This window comes from Mizuhopecten yessoensis, unplaced genomic scaffold (genome assembly GCF_002113885.1).
Source record: "Mizuhopecten yessoensis strain PY_sf001 unplaced genomic scaffold, ASM211388v2 scaffold11029, whole genome shotgun sequence".
Lineage (NCBI taxonomy): Eukaryota > Metazoa > Mollusca > Bivalvia > Pectinida > Pectinidae > Mizuhopecten > Mizuhopecten yessoensis.
Window position 1 is genome coordinate 292,799 of NW_018408843.1, and position 27,056 is coordinate 319,854.

General features: G+C 35.4%; 3 protein-coding genes and 1 long non-coding RNA gene across 4 annotated transcripts in view; 2 read left to right on the forward strand and 2 right to left on the reverse strand.

The window, feature by feature from the left end:
• Window positions 1-1,121: 1,121 nt before the first annotated feature.
• LOC110464739 lies at window positions 1,122-5,955 on the reverse strand. The gene is made up of 6 exons (XM_021520101.1): window positions 5,691-5,955; window positions 4,946-5,158; window positions 3,878-4,045; window positions 2,997-3,317; window positions 1,959-2,052; window positions 1,122-1,379 (listed from the first exon to the last, which is right to left on the reverse strand). Exons 1-6 carry the CDS (start codon window positions 5,743-5,745, stop codon window positions 1,151-1,153), a joined length of 1,080 nt encoding a protein of 359 aa, XP_021375776.1. The 5' UTR covers window positions 5,746-5,955; the 3' UTR covers window positions 1,122-1,150.
• Window positions 5,956-9,577: 3,622 nt separating this feature from the next.
• LOC110464750 lies at window positions 9,578-11,085 on the forward strand. The gene is made up of 2 exons (XR_002464529.1): window positions 9,578-10,071; window positions 10,152-11,085. It is a non-coding gene; the product is annotated as an uncharacterized LOC110464750 (long non-coding RNA).
• A 126-nt stretch (window positions 11,086-11,211) lies between these two features.
• Window positions 11,212-20,213, reverse strand: LOC110464749 (mucin-2-like). The gene is made up of 9 exons (XM_021520121.1): window positions 20,053-20,213; window positions 16,849-17,055; window positions 16,212-16,376; window positions 15,488-15,730; window positions 14,499-14,705; window positions 13,854-14,018; window positions 13,203-13,442; window positions 12,272-12,386; window positions 11,212-11,625 (listed from the first exon to the last, which is right to left on the reverse strand). The coding sequence occupies exons 1-9, from the start codon at window positions 20,120-20,122 to the stop codon at window positions 11,568-11,570; spliced, it is 1,470 nt and encodes a 489-aa protein (XP_021375796.1). The 5' UTR covers window positions 20,123-20,213; the 3' UTR covers window positions 11,212-11,567.
• A 109-nt stretch (window positions 20,214-20,322) lies between these two features.
• LOC110464748 (von Willebrand factor D and EGF domain-containing protein-like) overlaps window positions 20,323-27,056 on the forward strand; it is a 27,558-nt gene continuing 20,824 nt past the window's right edge. The window contains exons 1-6 of the mRNA XM_021520120.1: window positions 20,323-20,648; window positions 21,074-21,277; window positions 21,808-21,972; window positions 22,183-22,463; window positions 24,949-25,035; window positions 26,271-26,377. Coding sequence (XP_021375795.1) covers window positions 20,597-20,648; window positions 21,074-21,277; window positions 21,808-21,972; window positions 22,183-22,463; window positions 24,949-25,035; window positions 26,271-26,377 — 896 coding nt within the window. The 5' untranslated portion in view covers window positions 20,323-20,596. The remainder of the gene's footprint in view (window positions 20,649-21,073; window positions 21,278-21,807; window positions 21,973-22,182; window positions 22,464-24,948; window positions 25,036-26,270; window positions 26,378-27,056) is intronic.

Genomic DNA, 27,056 nt, shown 5'->3' on the forward strand with positions numbered 1-27,056 from the left:
AAATTTCATATTTTCTAAGAGAAATCAGAATAAAACTATTTAACTAACAAAAACGGCTGTACAAAATTTCATATTTTCTAAGAGAAATCAGAATAANCAACAAAAACGACTGTACAAAATTTCATATTTTATAAGAAAAACCAGAATAAAACTGTCATTACAGTTCGTATGATATTTTCCTTACCATCAAATTGTGTTTCAGACAGCTGAAGCATTTGATGTTCTACCTAAAATGTATATGTGCATAAATTGTTAAACAAGAGTGGCGAGATCGGAAGATATTTTTGGGGTTGACCTCGCCAATGTCACTATGTCGTGTAACTTATTGTCCGTCACCAATCCACTGTCATAAATCATCCCGATACTTCAACGTTATTAATTGTTTTCCATCCTAGGCAATCGTTTGCTTTGCGTTTACGTTGCGTTTTCGTTCCGTTTGCATTCCGTTGGCGTTGCGTTGGCGTTGACCGTTTGATGTTCGTTAAGATTTTAGCGTTGAATGTGTGTTGGACATACGTTTTGCTGGTTAAGAACGAAAACGATACATGCAATCGCCGGCTATGTACAGGTTATGTTTGGATTAACACTTGTACAACACCTAGTATTAGATAACACAACTGCAACTGAAGATTGATCAACATCTTTTACTTATTGATCCGTTTGGCAAAGATAGTGTTACCTAAGGACCCTGTCGAAGTTTAAATAGTCTATATTATTCCGTCATGTCGGACACATCAATTTCGACACTATAGTAGACTGGGGTTGGTCGTTTGTTATAGAGTATTTATGGTGTTCTTTACATAGACTTCATTCTAGCTTGTTCTATCAATTATATGGTACCTAATTATGCCCTTTACCATTTATCAAAAAGTTCAGGAACACTCCCTCTTTAACAGCAGCTCATCCCAATACCATATTAAGCGCGCCACCTTAGCAACAATTATCTCAACGTCATATCTTAAACGTCCCCCTTGGCAACAGCACGTCCTGATACCTTAACCCCGCCCCCCGACAACATGACGTTGAGTATGTCTCAACGCAATATCTTAAACCTTCCCTTGGCAACAGCATGTCCCAACGTCAATTAAGAACACCCCCCCCCCTCCCTCCCTCCCCCTCCTTAGTAACAGCGTAGGTTAAACGCCATATCTTAAACGCCACCTACATCGTATCTCAGCGCCAAATCCGGAACGCCCCTATCCGCGAGATATCGTCTTCCAGGAATACCCCCGTTAGCTACAAGTAGATGAATCGAACGGTCAACGAACGCGTACGAGCGAGGAGGCGGCGAAGATGAAAAACCAGTGGTAGTTTCACATATTGGCATTAGCGAATTACTGCGAACAGTCTTCTTAATCTTCAAGGTATATATGAAAAGTCTGAAATACAGAAAAAATGCTTTCAATTGACTCTTAACAGTAAGCAGTTATAGAATTCAAATAACCTTTCCCCTGAAATCTAAAACGTCAAACAACCTGTCGTATATAAATATAGAAAACAGGAAAAATGTACATTTTTCTTATTTAACAAAATTAATATATGTGTAACCGGGTGTACTTAGTACACAATGTCGCCAGCGCGCGCGAAATCTGCACGAGCTGTGAGAGACTTGTGTGAGTGTGTGAATGGTCCGCGCATGCTCAGTGTATCACGATACCTGTCACCTGTCCCCAAACCTGTCACTTCGCACACGGCGAGCACCTTTCACTGTTTCCCTGGTAAGTAGACCATTAATTAATCCAATTGTATATCTGTGATATTCAATTGGATTAATAAATGCTGTTTTATATTGAGAACAGAATACCAGCTTATTGACTTTATTTCCTCGGGTGTATAAGACTTGATAACTAATGTTTTGTTAACGTTTACCACTACAACCACATGCATAATTTCAATAATTCGGCAAAGTAATATGACTGTTGTTACAACAATATAGATTTATTTTCGTTTGCACTTACCCAACAACTGCAGTGAAACCCACTAATATAATCAGAATCAAGACGATGATCAATGTGTTATCCTTCTTGACAATCTTAAGATCCGACTCGTATTCTGAAATACAATGATCACATGTTTTAATGTGTAAACTGCTTTTCTAATTCCTGCGATGTTGGTATAATTATATACTGACGTTGGACAGGTATAATTATATACTGACGTTTGCTTACACGTTAACATACGAAGATCATACTGCTTATTTTGTTTGGGTTTTCGATTGTGAACTTAACCTTTCTTGATAGATACATCCCTGCTTCACAAACCTATAGTGTTTACGTGTCGAAGTTGATTCGGTAGTCAACACCAACCCGTGGCAGATGTCGGCTGCTGACGGACAAACTTTCTAAAGATGCAGTTTGAAGAAGACTACGGACAGGTGGTATGGTCGCCATCATGATGTGTTTAGACTTTTTTAAATTTCTTTTTGACATTGAAGACGATTATTACCTTTTGCATAAAACTTGGCATTTGTTTTTGTTGGCAGTACCGGTCCCCTCTTAGATAATGTGACATTGATTGGATTTGACTTTGATTTACATAACTCGTGTCGAGCATAAAGCAGTAGACGCCTACCTTTCCAGAACACTTGGTCAATAACCTATTTTGTTTAAAGATCACCGAAAAATCTTTCGTTTCTGCATATTCTACCATGTTTTAAGTTTGACTTAGGATTTTGTTGGCACTTCAGTATCCTTTTGTTGATTTTCATACAACACAAACAGAAACTCTATGTAAGTTAACATCAAGTACCGTTTTTGTTTTCAGCTATACGGGTCAGAGAGTTTAGTCAACTTCGATCATCGAAAACATTCTGTGAATGTCCTGGTTAATGTTTTTTGACATTGGGAACAATCCAGACTGGTACGTGCAATATTTCTCATTGATAAATATCTTTGATTTATTGCTGACAAAACATTTCAGACGATACAAAAACACAGGATAAGCATTAGTAGGACAGATATTCCTGTTTATACACATCTTAACGCTATTTTATTTACCTTTTTGAGTTTTCGAGCTTGTCGTTGAATCAATATATGTGATTGTAGTATATTCAGTTGTGGCTGTTGAGTAGCTAGATGTGGTTGTCGGATGTTTAGTTGTGGTTGTTGAGCCGCTGGTTGTGGTAACCGGATGTTGAGTTGTGGCTGTTGAGCCGCTGGTTGTAGTTAACGGATGTTGATTTGTGGTTATTGAGCCGCTGGTTGTGGTTGCCGGATATTCAGTAGCTGTAACTATCATTGATGTAGAATCAACTGTTGTTTCTTCGGTTGTTGTTGTTATGGGATCAGGGCAACTGTCCGTTGATTCGAAACCGGCATCTTTGGAAGATAAGTGACGTTCTAGGATAGTGCTTTGTTTCAACATAGATGAAATATGTATACTAAATAAAAACGGAAATGGCAAAAAGTCATGGACTGCCTAGTGTTGCTGCATGTCACCTAGCTAAAGTGAAAAGGGAATCAATTTGTTTGTGATGTTTACTTGTAAAAATGAAATCCCACACTTATCACATATTTTGACTTTCTGGTGATCTAAGTGTATCGTCGTAGATGATATACTAGTAAATAATTAAAAATATCAAACACTTTAACCATCATGTAACTAGTAACTTCTTCCATACATGATTCAATGTATTGCTTATTTCATAAATAGTCAACATATGTGAGTGTATCAAATTGGAATTTAAATTGAGGGTGTTAAAATGTTGAAAAAACATTAACGAAGGCCTCTTGCGAATCCTGCGTTTAAAGAGCGTGGGTCAGTTGAAAAAATTATAATCTCACGCGCATGGTCTATCGCAGAATAATCCATGGGTACACTGTATTTACCAATGAAAAGTGCCATTGAATCGCAAATATGGAAAAAAATGTATACTTACCACTTACACAGTAGGAATGCGGACAGCCATTAGAACTCTTCAAATAGTACACTCTGAATGAACAGCAGCTCATCACTTGTATCGTAAAGGAATCATGGCAAGACGAGAAGATCGTTTTCAGGCAAATTGTTCTGTCGACTATTCCATCTGCCACCTCCGGAATGGAGCCTGTAAGGTAATTCAATAGATCATTTTCTTATTTTTGTGTACTTAGCACTGGCAGCAAAATTAAGTTTCAAATATGTAAGAACGGAAATAAATTCTGCAATATAACAGGTAAGGTACAGGGAAAAGGGGTTTTGTTTCTAAAGAAAAAAAATATGCACATATGTGTAATTTACTCAGAGCTCAGATGGCAGTTTACTACTCAAAATGTACCTTATATTTCGTAATAACGATTGGAATTGTATTAACTGCGGAACTACACTAATGGAAAAGATGGTTTCTACATTGAGTTGGTGATGTCTTAAGATTTGCTTAACGGATTATCAAATCGAATTATAGAATAATTCGAAACAAAATGTCGCCAAAAGAGTTTGGTACTGGAGTTCTACAGGAAAATGTGTGAAGTTCAGCAACATATTGATTGTTTTTGTAGATTGTTATAAGAAACTGTAAATAAAAATAGTGCAGGGTATATCACGTCACATTCAATCAAGTCTAATAAATTAATATATGCACACTACTTGTTTTTTTATCAACTTACAAAAAATACAATACATGCACCATATTTCCTCTCATTATTTTTAATATTTTCAAAGTTGAGTAAAATATTACAATTTCAAAATGCGGCATTAGACGAATCCTTTTACAAAAACCGATACTAAATTCACAAACTCAGCTGCTAAGAATGTGTATCCTGGGACGAATACATTATAAGATTAAATAGGGTAGATATTGTACGAAGCTAATAAGTGACCTCTCAAAATAAATTAAAATAACACTCAAGACTTTCAATTTGCGGACTTCCCCTTTCAGTACATCAGATTGATACATTAATTATATGCCTTAGTTATGATAACTTTCGCCTGAAATAAGATATTTAAATATTTGTAGAAAACTTCCTACCACGCATCCACATTTGGTTGAACGTGCCACACGCATTGCCTAGAATGAGTCCGCTATCGTTAGTCAGGTCTGTTCCAGCATCTCCTATGATCCGGTACCATTGTTCGTTAAGAGTCGCATCACAATTAGCGTTGGCAAACTCTGCCTCGATGTGTGAGGGTGATCTTGTGTTGTCCGTATTCAAATTCTCGTAGTCGGAGCACGGATCGGATGCTGTAACGAAACCAGCAGAGGAAACAAATGAGTGTAAGAAACTGTTGAACTGTTGAAAAAAATAACTAATAACAACGAGAAGGAAAAAACGTTTATGATAAGGTACAATATAATATTTTTCTGCGGGGTTGTCTTTCAGTTTATTTTCGAGTATCTTCTGTTCCTGTTTTTCTGTTCCTTTATTTTGGAGTGTATTCCGTTATTGACTTGTTTGATAATTTTGGCAGCTAATACCTTCGGGGTTTTTAAAAATCGATATATCTTCAAATCAGGTTTGAAATAAAATGGACCTTCAGGGTAAAGTGATGTCTTAATATTATAAATGTTTATAATTCGCCATGTTAGTGTAATATGATATACAAGATGACAACCTTTCAACAAATATGGAAGTAGAGTCCCTGTTGTATCGTTATAATGGAGTGTTGTATAACCATGACAAGTAAATAGTACTATGATATTAACACGTATTCTGCTATATCGAAATATACAAAATGGAAATTACAATTAAATAGTAACACGTTATTGTTCTCACCTGTGGTAAAACAGTTAACGTAGTATAGAAATAGGATCACAGGAATCAGCGCCATCTTGTTATTGCCTGTCCCAATACCATTGTTTAATAGTTGTTAGTTTGTTTGTCCCAACAACATGTCATCTTACGGTGGACATGTTATGTCTAGCACAATATGTTTTACTTCCTTCTTGATTCTACCCTTTTGGGCCTTCTTGTGACTTGGCGTTGATAGAAAGAACCGCTAACTTAGGTTTAGAACTATTAAAATGCCATTGTGTCATTCTATCTGACTGTGCTGCTCCGATAAGTATTTAAAGGCAGTAATTGATCTTAACTAACTATTGGTTCATTATGTGTTATGTACAAAGCACATATATATAACACGTGCACATTTAAGGGACAGAATATAACTCACAAAGGTCGAATACTTAGAAGAGAACGAAGAAGTAACATTTTCTTAGTATTGTATTTATAATGAGTAAAGTATATAAAAACAAAGCTTAAGTCACTTAAATGTGATTTGTCTTTTGTATTAACTGTTTATAACACCATAATTTTAAATATATGAAAAACATTAAGCGTATTGGTAGATTTAATATGAAACTCATAAAATTTCTAACTGACTTTCATTACTCTTTCACTTTTTTTCTCAGTTACACAGAAGATAAAGGATTTATTATGTATAATACCTAGATCAATTTCAGACTAGCTCGTTGTTACAAGTATTCTTGTTTAGCCTGTCCTGCCATATTGTCTCTAAAAATCTGTAATATCTTACGTTTGTAGCCCGTCTGTTGTCGCTTGTTAACCAATTAGAAAATATAAACTGGCCTGTCGGTAACCAGTAATAATATCCGTAATTCGTCATATTGCCTGTAATTTACCCTATGTAATATCCGTATATAACACGTCAAAGTGTCTGTAAATTATACGTCATATTGTCCAAAAATTACCCGTGATACTGTCTCTAAAGTACCCGTCACATTTTCCATAAATAATCTGTCCTATTGTCCATAAGAAGCCCGTCATATTGTTTGTAAATTACCAGCAATATTGATCATTAAGCACCCGTCATATTGTTTGTTTATAACTAGTAAATCTATAGGTAATATGTGATATTATCGGTAAGTAACCCGTCATAATGTCAGAGAATAGCTTCCCATATTGTCAGTAAGTTACCGATCATATCGTCTATAATTAATCTGTCATATTGGCTCTAAATTACCCGTTATATTTTGTGGAAATAGTTCCTTAAAAATGTCGTTGAATAACACTTCATATTGTCTGGATTGGATTTCGATTTATTTATGCAGAGACAGGTCATCGAGAATAAGTAAATGGATTTCGTTTCTCCTCAGTGTGTAATAGAAGTCAGCATCACAATCTGATGTGATCAAAGAAAAAACTGTAATACAATTGAATTTGTTTTCTTCCGGGGATTTTTCTCAGTCATATTATTTCAAATGTTGTTTTTGTTATTTTTCATGAAATTATTAGATATCCTGAAAAATGGCCGAATATATCACGAAGAGATTAAAATGTTTAATATAAATAAAGTAAATATGAAAGTTAATCATTTATGCATTAACCACAGTACGTCCATGAATATGAATTACTCATATTCTATCTTACCATATCCTGTATAACATGTTTGGGTCAGAATGTTCTAGGTTGTAATTAACAACACGAATGGGTCTGAATGCTTTTTGTAGCAATTAACAATACGAAAGATCCCCTTTTCGATGCTGACTGTACTCTGATATATGATTAGGTTATGTCGTAATTATCATAATGTCAAAGTTCATTTGTTGTTAACGGCCACTAGCCGAGAGATTGGTGTAATAAGTTGATACAAGACGTACGTTATTAAATCGTCCTGTTAACGCAGGAAAACAGTTCGATGACGAAACACCTATGTACCTTTGTTACATGTACTATATATCGCACAAAAGAAAATAGAATGTCTGTGAATATAAATACATTTATTGGTAAAATGTTTGCATAATATATCTAAAAACATCACCTATTTCGTTCACATGAACAATCGTTTTAAGTGTGTTAATTCTATAATACAGGTGACATACGAGTCGATACTTTATGATCTGACCGATTTGTTACCTATAACACAATGATCAGTCGCTGACAGTATTTTAGACACAGAACATCGCTTTCAGCTAAACTTTAGTGTGTGATTCATACATTTGGGGGCATTATTAACATATCTAATGTGTGTAAGATATATCAGGTATGATGTAAAACCTTTTATTTTATAAAACGAAATGTTGTGTAACACATTTTACATCAATTCGTGGGAGATGTTTAGGTATGGATGACCCAGGGTAATGCAATTGACATTTTTAACAACGCACTTTCCCTCCATGAAGAAGAGTAGTTGATTGTAAGACCCGGTGTCATATACAATGTTCATCCCCCATAAAATACTCATCCGGATGAGTATTTAATGCATTAAATACTCATCCCCCCCCCCCATAAAATATTCATCCCCCTTAAAAGTTATCAAAACTTTTTACATAAATACAAAATTTATAGCATTATTACAACATGTTACATGTAATACATGGTTCCTATATGTCTATCCAGGTAATTATAATACACAGGGTGTCACCTGTGGGAGCTTGGGCCCTGGGGGCTACTGATGCCTGGTGACAATATACAGGTGTGGTCAAGATCAGCTGTCAATATACTGACAAATCATTGACACAGGGATATATTTATATAATTATAGTGTCCATCAGGTTTAAAAAAAAGAAGACTGTCATTTACATATCATAAAACTAATTTCTTTAACTATTATTTCAATTTTTTTGAATTTTTTTTTTCACAGCAATCCAAACATAAAATGAAAAGCAGTATATTAATTGTTATGTTTATAGATATAAAAATTAAATTTTTCAATTAATAATAACATCCATGCATGAATATGGCAGAAAAACTGCTTTTACCTGTTAATATTTTTGTATTTTTACATTTTAGGAATATTTCTTTCTTAAGTCAGCTTAGTTGGTGCATGGAATCTCAAGTAATTAAAGTGGTGCAAATGTTTATTAAATCAAGCAATATTGGTAAACAGTTGTTTTATGAGATGAAATCATATTTTATGACTACAGTAGAGAGTAGATAGGTACATTATAGGATATAGGTATTGTTGGGGGTAAATAAGCAATTGATGGGAGGGGACGGGTGTTTATGGACAAGTAGATGGGTATGAACATGTAACTGGGTATAGAAAAGTATTTTATGACTGCAGTAAAACCTAGATGGTTATCCTGTTGAGGTAGATGAGTATTTTATGGCTACAGTTTAGGGTAGATGGTTATTTTATAGGGGGTAGATAGATATTTAATGGCTACGGTATAGGGAAGATGAGTATTTTATGGGGGTAGATGGGTATTTTATGACTGCAGTATAGGGTAGATGGGTATTTTATGGAGGTAGATGAGTATTTTATGACTGCAGTATAGGGTAGATGGGTATTTTATGGGGGTAGATGGGTATTTTATGACTGCAGTATAGGGTAGATGGGTATTTTATGGGGGTAGATGAGTATTTTATGACTGCAGTATAGGGTAGATGGGTATTTTATGGGGGTAGATGAGTATTTTATGACTGCAGTATAGGGTAGATGGGTATTTTATGGGGGTAGATGGGTATTTTATGACTGCAGTATAACCTAGATGGTTATTTTATGGAGGTAGATGAGTATTTTATGACTGCAGTATAGGGTAGATGGGTATTTTATGGGGGTAGATGAGTATTTTATGACTGCAGTATAACCTAGATGGTTATTTTATGGAGGTAGATGAGTATTTTATGACTGCAGTATAGGGTAGATGGGTATTTTATGGGGGTAGATGAGTATTTTATGACTGCAGTATAACGTAGATGAGTATTTTATGGGGGTAGATGAGTATTTTATGACTGCAGGAATAGGGTAGATGGGTATTTTATGGGGGTAGACGAGTATTTTTATGACTGCAGTATAGTAAATGGGTATTTTATGGGGGAAGATGAGTATTTTATGACTGCAGTATAGGGTAGATGGGTATTTTATGAGGGTAGATGAGTATTTTATGACTGCAGTATACGGTAGATGGGTATTGTATGGGGGTAGATGAGTATTTTATAGGGGGTAGATGGGTATTTTTATGACTGCAGTATAGGGTAGATGGTTATTTTATGACTACAGTATAGGGTAGATGGTTATTTTATAGGGCGTAGATAGGTATTTTATGACTACAGTATAGGGTAGATGGTTATTTTATTGAGGTGGATGAGTATTTAAGGGCTACGGTATAGGGTAGATGGTATTTTATGGGGGTAGATGGGTATTTTATGACTACAGTATAGGGTAGATGGTTATTTGATAGGGGGTAGATAGGTATTTAATGACTACAGTATCGGGTAGATTGTTATTTTATGGAGATATCAAGAAAATTTAAACATAACACTTCTTTTCAGAATACACTTTACAAAATTCAGCATTCAGAGTACCAATGCCAGTTGCATTTAAATGGTTTTAAAACGTGTATTTCTTTGTTTTAACAATCATGTATTATAAGGCTGCTTATTTTCATGTGTAAAGCTGAGCCACACATGTGTGCTGGTCAGCATGCAGTGTCACCTATCTCTCACCTGTATTGATAAGCCCCAACAGGTGACACCCTGTGTATTATAATTACCTGGATAGACATATACGAACTATTTTTTTATGTAAAAAGTTTTGATAAATTTTAGGGGGGATGAATATTTTATGGGGGGATGAGTATTTAATGAATTAAATATTCATCCGGATGAGTATTTTATGGGGATGGAATTTTTATAGGACACCGGGACTGAACTGGACGGGTTTTTAAATGTTAGCAAGTTTCACTACTTTTAGCCTCACTGTCGGACCTCTGGTTTCCTCAAGGTAACAGAAGCATTCTTAAATGGTCATTGTTTACAGACATACCACGGACAACACCCTCGGTACGCCAGGGGATACGCTAACTCACGTTCTCTGCAACCCTGTAATAATACAGGACAAACTCGAAGGCTTGATGTACGTCATATTGTGGATGAGTCCGGAAGATAAGTGTGATCATGGGATGTACATCAAAATAATATGTGGCCGCGTAAGGTAAAATTGACAGGCTTTGAAATAAGGTGTCGCTCTTGTGTAATCTTTAAAACACAGGTGCTAGCCTAGCGATTGGTCAGAATATTTTACCTTAGACCAATGAAAGAGCTAGCCGCATGTCTTTAATTTTGCTATGACATATTCCCAGGTTGGAGAGATGGTAAGATAGCTTACCCCTCGAGTGTCAAGGATACACGGACAACAGGCGACACACGACCACAGACAACAATGAATGAGAAATCATATGAATTATTTAACGACCTACATTTAAAACACTGTACAATGTAAATACAAATATAAACTATAAAATGACACAATATTTGAGTTTTTGTTTGTTTGAAGTGTTCGTACAAGAAGAATGTAATATATATCTATAAACAATGTACAAGTAGTAAAGAGTATATACACATTACGTTTTATACACAAAGTACAGACAAAGTATTGTATGATAAGATATACATCATCATGGGTAGTAAAACAGCATAGATATACATAATCACAGGTAGTAAAACAGCATAGAGATACATACTCACAGGTAGTAAAACAGCATAGAGATATATACTCACAGGTAGTAAAACAGTATATGCAAATGTAGCTGCGCATTATATACAGAATACACGTAGTATATAGAATATGTCCGTACACGTAGTATATACAATAGGTCCATACACGTAGTATATACAATAGGTCCGTACACGTAGTATATACAATAGGTCCATACACGTTGTATATACAATAGGTCCGTACACAAGTCTTCACTGCTGCACTTGGTACATCCTGGACTTCCATTTGGATTTGAAGGCAGGGACATAACTGGGAAAGAAGAACGGGAAATGTAAAAAAAACAAAAAAACTCCGAGTTGGATGGTAGAGGTGTGCACAATTATCATATACTCATTATGTATGTAAAAAAACGCTCGCTTCAAACCTTTGTATTTATGTTTTTAGCCATTAGCAAATAATGAGGCAATGCTGCTACTTGCATAAAAGAGGCCTAAGGCTTCGGAGTGGAGATGATCAATTCTTTTTACCTGGTATATTATAAATTATATCAAATATATTTCCAATTATACAATACAGAAACAATTTATTAGATACAGCATATTTTTCTCTTATGATGCAGTATAAATAGGTGTTTCTTAGGCATACCCTATATTTAATCTTCAATACGTTACATGATGTATTTAAATGCTTTATCTATAATACATTGAACGAAGTCTTTAGTAGATACATAATATATTTCTCAAATTGATACACTACAATATAGACATTATATTTTTTTATTTCAAATAACTTGGTTTGTCTTTTTGGTCTATACAGTAAAGTAAGTATTATGTGCCAACTTCTGCATATTCCATCAATGCGATTTATGTTCGTTTCAAATAACAGATGTGTTCGATAGGTGGTTGCGTGTACTATTGTCTGCTGGAGGTGTAATCGTCGTTATCAGTCAACTTACTTGGTAAGTAAGGCGAATACCACCACTAGTATACCAACCGACACTACCGCCACAGCAACAGGAATGAGGTATCCATTTGAATCGTTTTCTATAATCTTTCTGTGTATTCCAACACCTGAAAATATTTAGCAACAAATATTTGCTCATGAGCAAGAATCCGAATTTACGAAATACACATGACATCGTATGTGTGAAATATTATGATGATATGTAATTTATTAAGTGTTAAATAGTATAACAAAGAAAAAGTGAAAAAAATTAATGCACCCTTCCAAAGTACTATCCATCTATTATCTGTTAATCCTGTTAACGTACATGTGTACGTGACCTTGACCTTTGATCGACGATCATGCACATATTTGAAAGTGTCAAAAGCATTGCCTAGGCAAAATACATGTGAAGTTTCGTAAAAATCTGTCAGGAAATACGACCGATATAGCGATAACAAGGAACGTTAATGTTATATTTTTTAAAATTCGATTTCTAGTAACAACTACAGTGACTATTGACCGATAATACCCATATTCGAATGTTCCGAATATATTTCAATGCAAACATACCTATGAAGTGTCATTAATATATATATATAACATTTTTTTCCCAAACATGTTCTAATTATGTCTAAGGAAAATATTCTTATTAAATTTAACCAAAATTTGCCAGAAAAAAACGACTTGAAAGTGTTTTTTTTTTTTTTTTTTACATTTAGTTCACGAAGCGGGGATATTATCATATGACTCAAAATTGTATGAAGATAGTAGATATAAGGATAAACAGTATTACCTTCCTTACCACTTTTACCGTCTCACGTTTCTACAGCAACAAGTATACAAAACTAGGAAATTTTCTGATAGAAAGTGTATTGCACGTGTCACACGTCCTTCATATTATCATCATCATCAAGTGAAACCAACAAGGATATATAACTAACCAGATACAGGGTCTCCAGTAGTTTGTTCCGAGGTTGTTTGTATCCTGCCACTAGATGTCGACATTGTCGGTGATGGAGTTGTTTGTCCAGCAGCAGTGGTTGGTCGAGTTGGACTTTTTGTAGTTGTGTGTTGTGTCCGAGATGTCGTGCCAATAGTTCTTGTCCATACCGGTGACGTCCTCCTTGTTGTAGTAGGTAGTGGTGAGTTTGTACAGTTTTCGTTGGTGACATTGTACTGACCTGTTGTAAACAACTTAGTGATATAAACAACATTTAAGTTTGCTACATATTGTATGTCATATAACAAAATATCTCATCTGTAGCCAAGGGAAATAAGAACAAACAGCACAGGAATAGAAAAAAGTCGTGTCGACATTAAGCTGACATTTTACTACAAAGCACAGGTCTTCGGTATCATTGACAACGTTAAATGTATTAATGTTTCTGGTATTGTAACATAACCAAAACGCTATAATAATTATTTAATAAGTATATTTTACACTCGAGATGAGTTATTTACTTACATCATTTACCGGAATGTATAACCCGTTCTCTACAATGTCATTTGTGTCCCCTGAACGAACATCGCAGTGAAATCATGTTTTGTTCATGTCCAATACATCTATAAGAGTATCTGAAAATGGTACTTACTAACACAGTAAGAGGACGGACACATGTTCGCACTGTGGAGGTAATACACTCTGTATGAACAGCAGTTCTTAACCTGGATTGTGAATGACTTGTGGCACGAGGAGAACACTGACTTTAGACAAACTCTTCTGTCAACAATCCCTTCAGCAACTTCAGGAATCTCACCTGGAGAATTAAAAAAAAAAAATCCTTTATAGATACATTTGAAAAATACATGTCTTCTTTATTAACTTAAATTAGAGTAAATTCATTCCATTGGCATCTGTTGTAATTATCAATGTGTTCTTATGAATTAAATAAGTTCGTCGCATACATAAAATAATAGCAAGTCTTTGAATTTATTCTAAATGGGTAGATTTATCTAATCAAAATATATATATAATACATTAAATTTCAATACATGCAAATGTATTATACATGATAGAGTCCCAGTACTCAGCCCTATTAAATAAAATATGTGTAATAACAATAATGACATTTAAAATTAGACATAACAATGAAAGGTTGTATGAATGCCAGGTAAATGTTGTAGAGCACTATTGACACCTCGGAGTGTAAGGTAAAGCTATGACATTGACGATGATCTTTATAGAAACGTATATACAAATTGTATGTGGAAATGAACAGTAATCAGGAAGTACTGACCATCCATCCAGAGAGGATAGACGGTACCACAGCTGTTCGTCATCAGGCTTTCTCTGTCGTTAGTCATGTCACCACCAGCCTCCCCCACAAACCGGTACCACTTCTCACGGACCAAAACATCACACAGGCTATCCTCGTAGACAGTTGCTATGTGATCTGGCGACCGTTTATAATCCACCTGGAACTCTTCGTAGGTCAGGCAAGGATCTTAAAAACACAATTTATATTATCAAAATAGTAATAAGTGATACAATATTTAACACAACTTGTATATGCTACATTATGAGAAGAACTACTTTCTTATCATTAAGAATTTATTGATTATTTCATAAATATACGTTTTCTTGCACAGCATATAATTTTCAAAGTCATTTCAATACATCAGTACGTCACATATGTTTATTTTCCTAAACAGTTTCTGCACGATCTGGCAATCATCCACAGTCAATATCCAGCTCCACGTATGTCAGGTTGGGATCTTTATGAAAAACCAACCATGCATGTTTAAAGATTTAATGAGAAATCTATCCGAACCACGTCAGGAATAATCAGGTAATAACTGTTCATACAGATAAAAATACGCTATAGGAACATTATATCACCGCTTTACGTAGCGGCGGAATAATTATATGACTCGAAACTATTCGAAGCTAAGACAAAATATTGATTTATGGAATAGACTCGCTTAAGTTGCTATTCCATCTCGTAAAGTATTTCAACCTGAAAGAACTGTTCATACAATGGTAGAGACAGGACAAAATCAGAATATACTCGCTTATGTGGTCGCTTATAACTCGAAATTGTACGAATCTAAGAAAACATTAAGATAGGCAGCATCACCCTCGTCATGTCTTTGACCCTGTTAAGTTTCTATAGCAACACATATACAAAACTAGGAAATTTTCTAAATGAAAGTATAATGTACGTGCCATTCCTTCCAAACGTTTACATCATTATCAAGTTAAGCCAACAAGGTGGTATTAACTAACCAGATACAGGGTCTCCAGTAGTTTGTTCCGAGGTTGTTTGTATCCTGCCACTAGATGTCGACATTGTCGGTGGCGGAGTTGTTTGTCTAGCAGCAGTGGTTGATCGAGTTGGACTTTCTGTAGTTGTGTGTTGTGTCTGAGATGTCGTGCCAGTAGTTTTTGTCCATACCGATGACGTCATTGTCGTTTTAGTAGTAGGGAATGGCGAGTTTGTACAGTTGTCGTTTGTGATGTTATACTGACCTGTTGTAAACATTTAGTGTTTATAAAAAATATCTAAGTATGCTACCAATTGTATTCCACATAAACACAGAAGAAAACAATACTATCATATAGGTGGCAAAGAAAGGTACACACATATTACACAAGATAGAATGGTTGTGTCTGTCACGAGGCTGATATTTTACTTCAAAGTATAGGTCTTTTGTATTATTGACAATGTATAATGTATTATTTTCTCTGGTATTGCAAGGTTTTGATGAAATGTTATAATACTTCCGATAGATCATTTTATATTGTAGACGGGTTATTTACCTAGTTAGTATATACTTCAACTAGAATGTCTAACCCTTTATCTACAAAGAAATTCGGATATACCATAGTAATATTCCACCACATCTCTTGGACGAAAAAATATTGAATTTTGTTTTCTACATTTTAACGGTCGATTTGCAATTTGTTCATGTTCAATACATCTATAAGAGTATCTGAAAATGGTACTTACTAACACAGTAAGAGGACGGACACATGTTCGCACTGTGGAGGTAGTACACTCTGTATGAACAGCAGTTCTTAACCTGGATTGTGAATGACTTGTGGCACGAGGACAAAAGTGACTTTAAGCACACTTTTCTGTCAACAATCCCTTCAGCAACGTCAGGAATCTCACCTGGAGAATTAAAAAAAAAAATCCTTTACAGATACATTTGAAAATATACATGTCTACTTTGTTAACTTAAATTAGAGTAAATTCATTCCATTGACATCTGTTGTAATTATCAATGTGTTCTTATGAATTAAACAAGTTCGTCGCATACATAAAATAATAGCAAGTCTTTGAATTTATTCAAAATTGGTAGATTTATCTAATCAAAATAAATATATAATGAATTAAATTTTCAATACAGGCAAATGTATTATACATGATAGAGTCCCAGTACTCAGCTCTATTAAATAAAATATGTGTTATAACATAATTGACATTTAAAATTAAACATTACAATGAAAGGTTATATGAATTCCAGGTAAATGTTGTAGAGCACTATTAGGACCTCACGGTGTAAGGTAAAACTATGACATTAACGACGGTCTTTATAGAAAGGTATATATGTGAAAATGAGCATAAATCAGAAAGTACTGACCATCCATCCAGAGAGGATTGAAGGTACCACAGCTGTTCCTCATTAGACTTTCTCTGTCGTTAGTCATGTCACTACCAGCTTCCCCGACAAACCGGTACCACTTCTCACGGACCATAACATCACACAGGCTATCCTCGTATACAGTTGCTACGTGACCTGGCGACCGTTTATAATCCACCTGGAACTCTTCGTAGGTCAAGCAAGGATCTTAAAAATACAATTAAAATAACAAAATAAGAAGTGATACAATATTTAATACAACTTGTTCATGTTTCATTATTAGGAGATATTTTTATCATCATATATGAATATGAGTTTATGATTTCCTGCAAAACAAAATCATTTTAGTTGTCATTTTAATATTATAAAGTTACTTAATGGATCTTTGACCTGTGGTATAAACGTTTGGTACATCACACTAACTACATTCACATTTATAACATACATGGTCATTCACATTGATAACATACATGGTCATTCACATCTTATAACGTACAAGGTCATCAACATCTATAATGTACATTGTCACCAACATACATAACGTACAAGCTCACCAACATATATAACGTACAAGGTCATCAACATCTATAATGTACATTGTCACCAACATATATAATGTACAAGGTCATCAACATATATAATGTACACTGTCACCAACATATATGACGTACAAGGTCATCAACATCTATAATGTACATTGTCACCAACATATATAACGTACAAGGTCATCAACATCTATAATGTACATTGTCACGTACATATATAACGTACAAGGTCATCAATATCTATAAGGACACTGTCACCAACATCTATTACGTACATGGTCACCGACATCTATAACGTACATGGTCACCCACATCTTTATCGTACAAGGTCACCCACATCTATAACGTACATGGTCACCCACATCTTTATCGTACACGGTCATCCACATCTATAACGTACAAGGTCACCCACAGCTATAACGTACAAGGTCACCCACAGCTATAACGTACAAGGTCACCCACAGCTATAACGTACAAGGTCACCCACAGCTATAACGTACAAGGTCATCCACAGCTATAACGTACAAGGTCACCCACAGCTATAACGTACAAGGTCACCCACAGCTATAACGTACATGGTCACCGACAACTTAACGTACACTGTCACCAACATATATAATGTACATGGTCACCGACATCTATAATGTACATGGTCACCCACATCTATAACGTACATGGTCATTCACATTTATAATTAACATGGTCACCAACATCTAAATAGCATACATGGTCACCCACATATATAGGTAACATGGTCACACACATATATAACGTACACTCTTATCCACATCTATAACGTACATGGTCACCCACATCTATAACGTACATGGTCACCCACATCTATAACGTACATGGTCACCCACATCTATAACGTACATGGTCACCCACATCTATAACGTACATGGTCACCCACATCTATAACGTACATGGTCACCCACATCTATAACGTACATGGTCACCCACATCTATAACGTACATGGTCACCCACATCTATAACGTACATGGTCACCCACATCTATAACGTACATGGTCACCCACATCTATAACGTACATGGTCACCCACATCTATAACGTACATGGTCACCCACATCTATAACGTACATGGTCACCCACATCTATAACGTACATGGTCACCCACATCTATAACGTACATGGTCACCCACATCTATAACGTACATGGTCACCCACATCTATAACGTACATGGTCACCCACATCTATAACGTACATGGTCACCCACATCTATAACGTACATGGTCACCCACATCTATAACGTACATGGTCACCCACATCTATAACGTACATGGTCACCCACATCTATAACGTACATGGTCACCCACATCTATAACGTACATGGTCACCCACATCTATAACGTACATGGTCACCCACATCTATAACGTACATGGTCACCCACATCTATAACGTACATGGTCACCCACATCTATAACGTACATGGTCACCCACATCTATAACGTACATGGTCACCCACATCTATAACGTACATGGTCACCCACATCTATAACGTACATGGTCACCCACATCTATAACGTACATGGTCACCCACATCTATAACGTACATGGTCACCCACATCTATAACGTACATGGTCACCCACATCTATAACGTACATGGTCACCCACATCTATAACGTACATGGTCACCCACATCTATAACGTACATGGTCACCCACATCTATAACGTACATGGTCACCCACATCTATAACGTACATGGTCACCCACATCTATAACGTACATGGTCACCCACATCTATAACGTACATGGTCACCCACATCTATAACGTACATGGTCACCCACATCTATAACGTACATGGTCACCCACATCTATAACGTACATGGTCACCCACATCTATAACGTACATGGTCACCCACATCTATAACGTACATGGTCACCCACATCTATAACGTACATGGTCACCCACATCTATAACGTACATGGTCACCCACATCTATAACGTACATGGTCACCCACATCTATAACGTACATGGTCACCCACATCTATAACGTACATGGTCACCCACATCTATAACGTACATGGTCACCCACATCTATAACGTACATGGTCACCCACATCTATAACGTACATGGTCACCCACATCTATAACGTACATGGTCACCCACATCTATAACGTACATGGTCACCCACATCTATAACGTACATGGTCACCCACATCTATAACGTACATGGTCACCCACATCTATAACGTACATGGTCACCCACATCTATAACGTACATGGTCACCCACATCTATAACGTACATGGTCACCCACATCTATAACGTACATGGTCACCCACATCTATAACGTACATGGTCACCCACATCTATAACGTACATGGTCACCCACATCTATAACGTACATGGTCACCCACATCTATAACGTACATGGTCACCCACATCTATAACGTACATGGTCACCCACATCTATAACGTACATGGTCACCCACATCTATAACGTACATGGTCACCCACATCTATAACGTACATGGTCAGTCACCCACATCTATAACATACATGGTCGGACATGATCTCTGATGTTTATACAATTGCCTTGTACTGTCCTTGGTTACTTAATTCGGAGTAAACAAAGAATGTGGTGTACTAAGTTATCCTTACACTGATTAACACTACCCCTTTACTTACCTGCTGATACGGAAAAGACTCCAATGATCAAGAAGATCAGACAATACCAGTGAGTTGTGCCCAGTGTCATGTTGTTCTCCACCTAGTCGAGAATTACAAAAAAATGTCTAACATAGCTGTGTGTAAAAACACTTCCTGGTTGAAGTCTGTATATGGGCTGTCAACGGGACGAACACACACTACTGTCACGCATGTCCTTTCTACATACCCATTGGTCGAAACTGTTTCTACTTTTAAACTCGAGTCACAAATTTTGAAACACTAACGGGTAACAAGAATTTACACCTACTGTCTGGGTAGCAATGTAAAGCACATGCGCAAATGATATGTTGGTGCCGATATAATCAATAGTTGGTCGAAGCTTTACATAACAGTAATTGCTAGTTAATATTATAGACATTGGAAGTAAACTAAATACCTGTATGGGTTAATTGAGGAAACAGAAAACAAAACAAGGATTTACCAAAACTGAAATGCCAGAATCTTAATAGCTTTTTGCTATGATATCTCTTATTCCCGTTCCCAGTGGTGATACCGTAGAAGGATGTTAAGATATGGGCTTTTCCTACTAGGGCTGATTTCTGTCACTGCTGCAGGTAAGAACTGATTTTAATACAACACAATCTAACAAAATTCTGCAGAAAAAAATCGAAAATAATGACCGTTAACTCTCACCATTAGTTATTGCATGCGTTTGCATCCAGATAAAATTTCCACAGGAATTCATACAATGTGCATTAATTTTTCTTCTACACGTTATATTTACAATGGTAGCCAGTTTTTTTATGGTCAATGTGCATAATTTGTTTTAACGGCATCGGACGTGATATTCGCTATAAGTTGAATGTGGAATCTTCAACTTATTTATCAGTATTCTCTGATAAATCAATTTGATAAAAAAGAGTTTGTATTTGATTATTTATATTTTCTACATGTGTTATTGTTCCTCTTTTATACCTACGTGGTGTTTAATAACTCCCCTCTATTATAAAGACTACACTGTTGTTTTAATTCCCTCCAGACCTCGACCCCTGTCTTGCCGGTAACCATGTGACTTTCGATGACCCCACACGCTACACAACTTACGACACCGACCTCTCCTCCGTACGCTGTGACAATGGTACGGTGAAACAATGGTACCGGGTTCCGTTTGGATCCGTGGCAACAACTCCCCCGCCTGTCAACAGATGTGGTACCACACAGCCTGTGTGGATCGAACCAACAAGTAGGTTGTATTTCTATGTCGTCTTTTCAGTTTCTATTTCATTTACCTAATGGCATTTCTATTGAGAATCATATATACTATAGATAATGTAGAGTTTATGACATGTGTGTAATACGTTAGGACGACACCTGTCAGACTCTCATATGATATACATGTACTATAGATAATGTAGAGTATATGACATGTGTGTAATTTATTAGGACGACACCTGTCAGACTCTCAGTTTATATACTATAGATGATGTAGAGTATATGACGTTTGTAATTTGTTAGGACGACACCTGTCAGACTCTCAGTTTATATACTATAGATAATGTAGAGTATATGACATGTGTGTAAATAGTTAGGACGACATCTGTCAGATTCTCAGTTACCGGATGTTATGTATTTTTTACGTTATTTAATTCATATGAATGGAAAATTTAAATATTCCATTTAAATAAATAATAATAGTTTATCTTTTAGTAAATGCTATGGTGTAAGGGAGATAACCAGTAGCTGAATAAACGTTGAATTTATCGCGTGTTTCAGCATTACCTTCTACAGGAGAAACCCAGTTGGTAACAATATGCCTACGAACAACATATGCTACCTGTCCCTCCACTGGAGTTATATATGCAAAGAACTGTGGTTCGTTTTATGTATACGAGTTGAGGCCGCTAAATGCAGTTTTCTGTCCGCTTGCATACTGCTTAGGTAAGTCACAACTGGATACTGTGCGTTAAATTAATAGATTTAAAAGCAAAGTTACTGTACAAAGCGCATTTTGAAATAAGATATAAAGTGATCCAAAACAAATTCCGAAATACAGCAGAAGGGGAAGTTTGCGTATGATAACCATTTAGCAGTCTAGTTCAACACAGTGAAAAATACATAGAAATCTGAAAACAAATATTTATATTTCAGAAAGGGACTCGAGTCAAACGGTACTACCGTCTGTATCTACATCTTTGGTAGAAGGAACTTTTGAGATCGACAATGAAGATTTTCCAAACAAAGAAATCCTCTTCACTTGTGACCTACAAGGTAACACTGGTGTAACCTTGGAGACGTTATCTTACGATGTTGTTTGGTACATCGACGATCAGGAAATTAAACGAAGGACAGACCTCAATTACTCTGCCATGTTGATAGATGGTGCACTCAGGGAAGGGGAATGGAGAGAGCAGTATTCGCTTGGAATACAGGTAAACTAGACTATCTTATTTACCGGAAAAAAAATATGTTCTTAGATTTGCATTGTTGCAATCATATTGTAACAGAATATTCGTCAGATTTTGAGATGAACGGTACATCTATTTCATTTTAAGTGTACGTGTGCCTGGAGATTTTGAAATATTTTAAATCAAACACAAAATAATAAAGTAAACTAATGGTATTATGCATCCGTTGCTTAACTGATGCTTTATAACAATTTACATAAATTAAATAGGACCTGATCTAAACATTATATTGAAATAATGAAAATCCACACGTTATATGATGATGATTCATTTAACATTACTTTACTTATAACTAAAATACTAATTTTTAAAGTATTATCAATACGAAGGCATGTTTTAACAGCACATTAAAATGTAAATTGATAGAAGACAGGAATAATTGGGGCGTAGTTTTGATAAGCTGTGTATAAGTATGGTATCATAGGGTTCTATTGTAGGACCTCTAATTTTTAATATTTTTATGAATGATATTTTTACCTTTGTAGATAAATGTATTTTATACAATTACGCAGATGACAACACGCTATCTAAGATTTGTGACAATTATATATATTTGAAAGATTGTTTAGAAAAAGAGAGCAAAGTTCTTATAAAATTGTTTGATTTTAATGGTATGAAGGCCAATCCAGAGAAATTTCAGGCAATATGATTTGGCAAAAAGAATAGTAACACTATCAAATCTTTTAATATTGAAAGCCTTGAGATTATTTGTGGAGACAGTGTGAAACTTTTAGGTGTGGATATTGACTTTCTTCTTAAATTCGATGTACATATATATCGCCTTTGCAGAAATGCTGCTAAACAACTTGCTGTTTTAAAAAGACTGGGAAACAATCGTACAAAGAAAGGAAAAATTACCATTTTTAAGTTGTTTATTCTATCAAATTTTAACTATTGTCCACTTGCCTGGCACTTTTGTACATTGACAAATACTCGAAAAATGGAAAAAGTTCAGGAACGAGCACTTCGTTTTATTGAAAATGATTGTTTCCCCAGTCATTGATATTCTTAGAAAACACAAACTTGATTTTTTACATGTAAAACGTATGAAAGATATGGCCTCTGAGATTTTTAAAATTTTAAATGAAATTTCCCCATCAATTTTACAAAATCTTGTTGAGAGGAAAGAAGTTTTTTACAATCTGAGACAAGATAACCTGGTAAAGATTCCAAAGGTGAACACCTCCACATATGGTAAGAGATCTTTCCGATTTGCTGCTTCCCAGGTGTGGAACAGCCTACCAAATGAATTTCGATTAGCTGAAAACTATAAGTCGTTTCGTGGGCTGCTCCACACCTGCAACAAAAATGTCTGCTCATGTGCTATCTGCACACACCGTATAGTGTGAGTTGTCCCCCTTTGGAGTCTACCTACATGTTTCATATAACAACTATTTAATTTAATTTCACTGCTGCTTGTGTTATTTAATTTAATGTACTTCAGTAATATACTAATTATATAATTGATATTTATTTTAGATTTGAGCTCCATTATTTAAAAGATCATTACTTTTTTACAATATCATAATTATAGCTCTTGTTTCTATTTATGACTTCATTGTCTCTTTTTGATTCACACTATATTAGTGTATATCCTGTAAATTTTTACACTTTGCTACATTAGCATATATGTACATTACACAAGTATAGTGTCTTAACTTGACTGTGACATGCAAGTGTGATATCATATGCTCTACTGTATAATTTTAGCATATCTAATTTGAATTGTTGTCCTGATTTTATAGTTATTCATAAGTACTGTGGTCCTTGTTAAATTTTATATATGTTTTGTCGCAAGAATAGCACTACAGTGCTAATGTTATTATGTTACATGTATATGCGACGTTAAAAAAAGCTTCTTAAATCTTGAATCTTGAAACATAATGACTAGGTGTATTTGTGATAAGCTGCGTATAAGTATGGTAACATAATGACTGGGTGTATTTGTGATAAGCTGTGTATAAGTATGGTATCAAAATCACTAGGTGTATTTGTGATAAGCTGTGCATAAGTATGGTTACAAAATCACTGGGTGTATTTGTGATAAGCTGTGTATAAGCATGGTAACAAAATCACTGGGTGTTTTGTGATAAGCTGTGTATAAGTATGGTAACAAAATCACTGGGTGACTTTGTGATAAGCTGTGTATAAGTATGGTAACAAAATCACTGGGTGTTTTGTGATAACTGTGTATAAGTATGGTAACAAAATTACTGGGTGACTTTGTGATAAGCTGTGTATAAGTATGGTAACAAAATCACTGGGTGACTTTGTGATAAGCTGTGTATAAGTATGGTAACAAAATCACTAGGTGTATTTGTGATAAGCTGTGTATGTATTTGTGATAAGCTGTGTATGTATTTGTGATAAGCTGTGTATGTATTTGTGATAAGCTGTGTATAAGTATGGTAACATAAAAAGTCTAAATCTTTCTATATTTGAACAACAGGTGAAGTGTGCTGTTGAAGCAAAGACTGAAGTTTCTACGGGGACTGGCAACTTTGAACATAGTTCTCCTTTCTACGCTGGATTCAAAGTAAGTCACGTGACAGGGGATATCGTTTTTGTATTAACACTACCTTTTGATACAGAATTATGCAACAACCCTAACATTTTGCTGAAAGGATCTAAGAAAGACAGAGCTTTCTTAGAACACTATACAAGATACAAGATACAAGAATAATTATTTACCGTCGCATATTTAAAACAATAAAACATCAGCACTGTAGTGCTATTCTTGCGACAAACATGAAGTATAATAACAATCACATGCAGGTAATGAGACAAACACTAGTTAAATGACAAACAAATATCACAGAGGCATTTTAACAAGTAAAACAAAGTACACGAACAAAGCAGAAATGCATAATCACAGAAAGGTAGCATAATGGTTTGAATTTATAAAACTCGGTTTAAGTATTGAACGTGTATGTCACACAAGTATTTCTAATCAGGGTTAAAGCACCATTATAGTGAAATATACATATATGTTAATATAGCAAAACGTAAATAGTGACAGGATATACACTAATATATTGTGAACATTGATGTAAGTTACCAAATAGGATTTAGATCTATAAACTTGTGTTTGAAATATTTGATTAAAATATGCTGCATGACGTTCAAAAATTAAGATTACTAAACACAGGAAATACATAAAGCATGATGTGGTTGCTAATTTTGATACAGTGTAATAAAGTATGATGTGGTTGCTAATTTCGATACAGTGTAATAAAGAATAGTATGATTTTGTTGTAAGGTTTTTTTACAGCGTTATTAAAATATGTTTTCATAAGGTCTATCTTGGTAAACTATTAATATATTTCCATAATTACAAAATTGAATTTTAAGAACGTATATATTATAACGGCTACAGTATTCGATTATATCTCACCTCACTATTAAGGAGACGCAGTAGTCTAGTGGTAGGATGCCGGGCTCGAGACCGAATGGTTGCGGGTGAGAGTCACGGCACGGCACTGTGTTGTATCTTTGAGCAAGATACTTTACTTCGCTTGTTCCAGTCTAGTCAGCTGTAAACGAGTTCGTGGTTGGGTAGTGCTAGAATTATAGAATGCTAGCTGTGAGTGCCGAAGTGCCAGCACCGGCTGTATGCTCCCCATGCAGTTCAGAAAGATATTGGCTAGTTGCAAAGGTCCTATAACCACGGATAGTAATTTGTGATCCGCTTTTGGACGACCGACGGCCTATATTGTGATAAAACGGTATATAAGAACCTCGAATTATTATTATCATTATTTACGTTAACAGGCGGAGCTTTCGGGAGATATTCTCCAGGAAAATGGAGAGTTAGAACTTACAATAAAGCTGACTGTCCCTCTAGGATGTACATACACAAACAATTTGGCAACAAAAGCGTATGTATTTTTCACATAATGTACTATGTTATTCAGTGAATAAACCCATGTCATATTTTTTGCGTATTAGCCTATGTAATATGCCCTATCAATCCTGTGATTGGTTGCAAGATTCAAGTGTTTCAATTGTGACGTCATGCCAATGACAAGTACATGACGTCACACACTTAAGCACTGGAGTCAAAATTGCGGCTTTTTACATTTCAAGGTTGCATGAAAATTGTCGTTTTACACGCATAAATGCCACAAATCTTGATTATGTGATATAAAAGGATCTTATACTTGTTTTCATTACATATGAAATTGATGAAACTCGTCACGAATTTTTCATTTTAGCTCGCCAGAGGTTCGCTAAATTGAAAAATTCTTAGACTCGTTTTATAAATCTCATATGAAATTGAAATTCATGTAAGCTCCTATATATTCATAGCTTTTACAGTTAATTATGACGTTATCTGAAGAACTTGTACGATGTTGATGTATTGCAAGTGGGTTTTTAGGTCACCTGAGACAAAGTCTCAAGTGACCTATTGCGATCGCCTTTTGTCCGTCGTCGTCCGTCGTCCGTCGTCCGTCGTGCGTCCGTAAACAATTTACATTTTCGACTTCTTCTCCAAAACCCCTGAACCAATTTCAATGAAATTTTGCAGGGACCTTCCATGGACAAAGGTCAACAAAA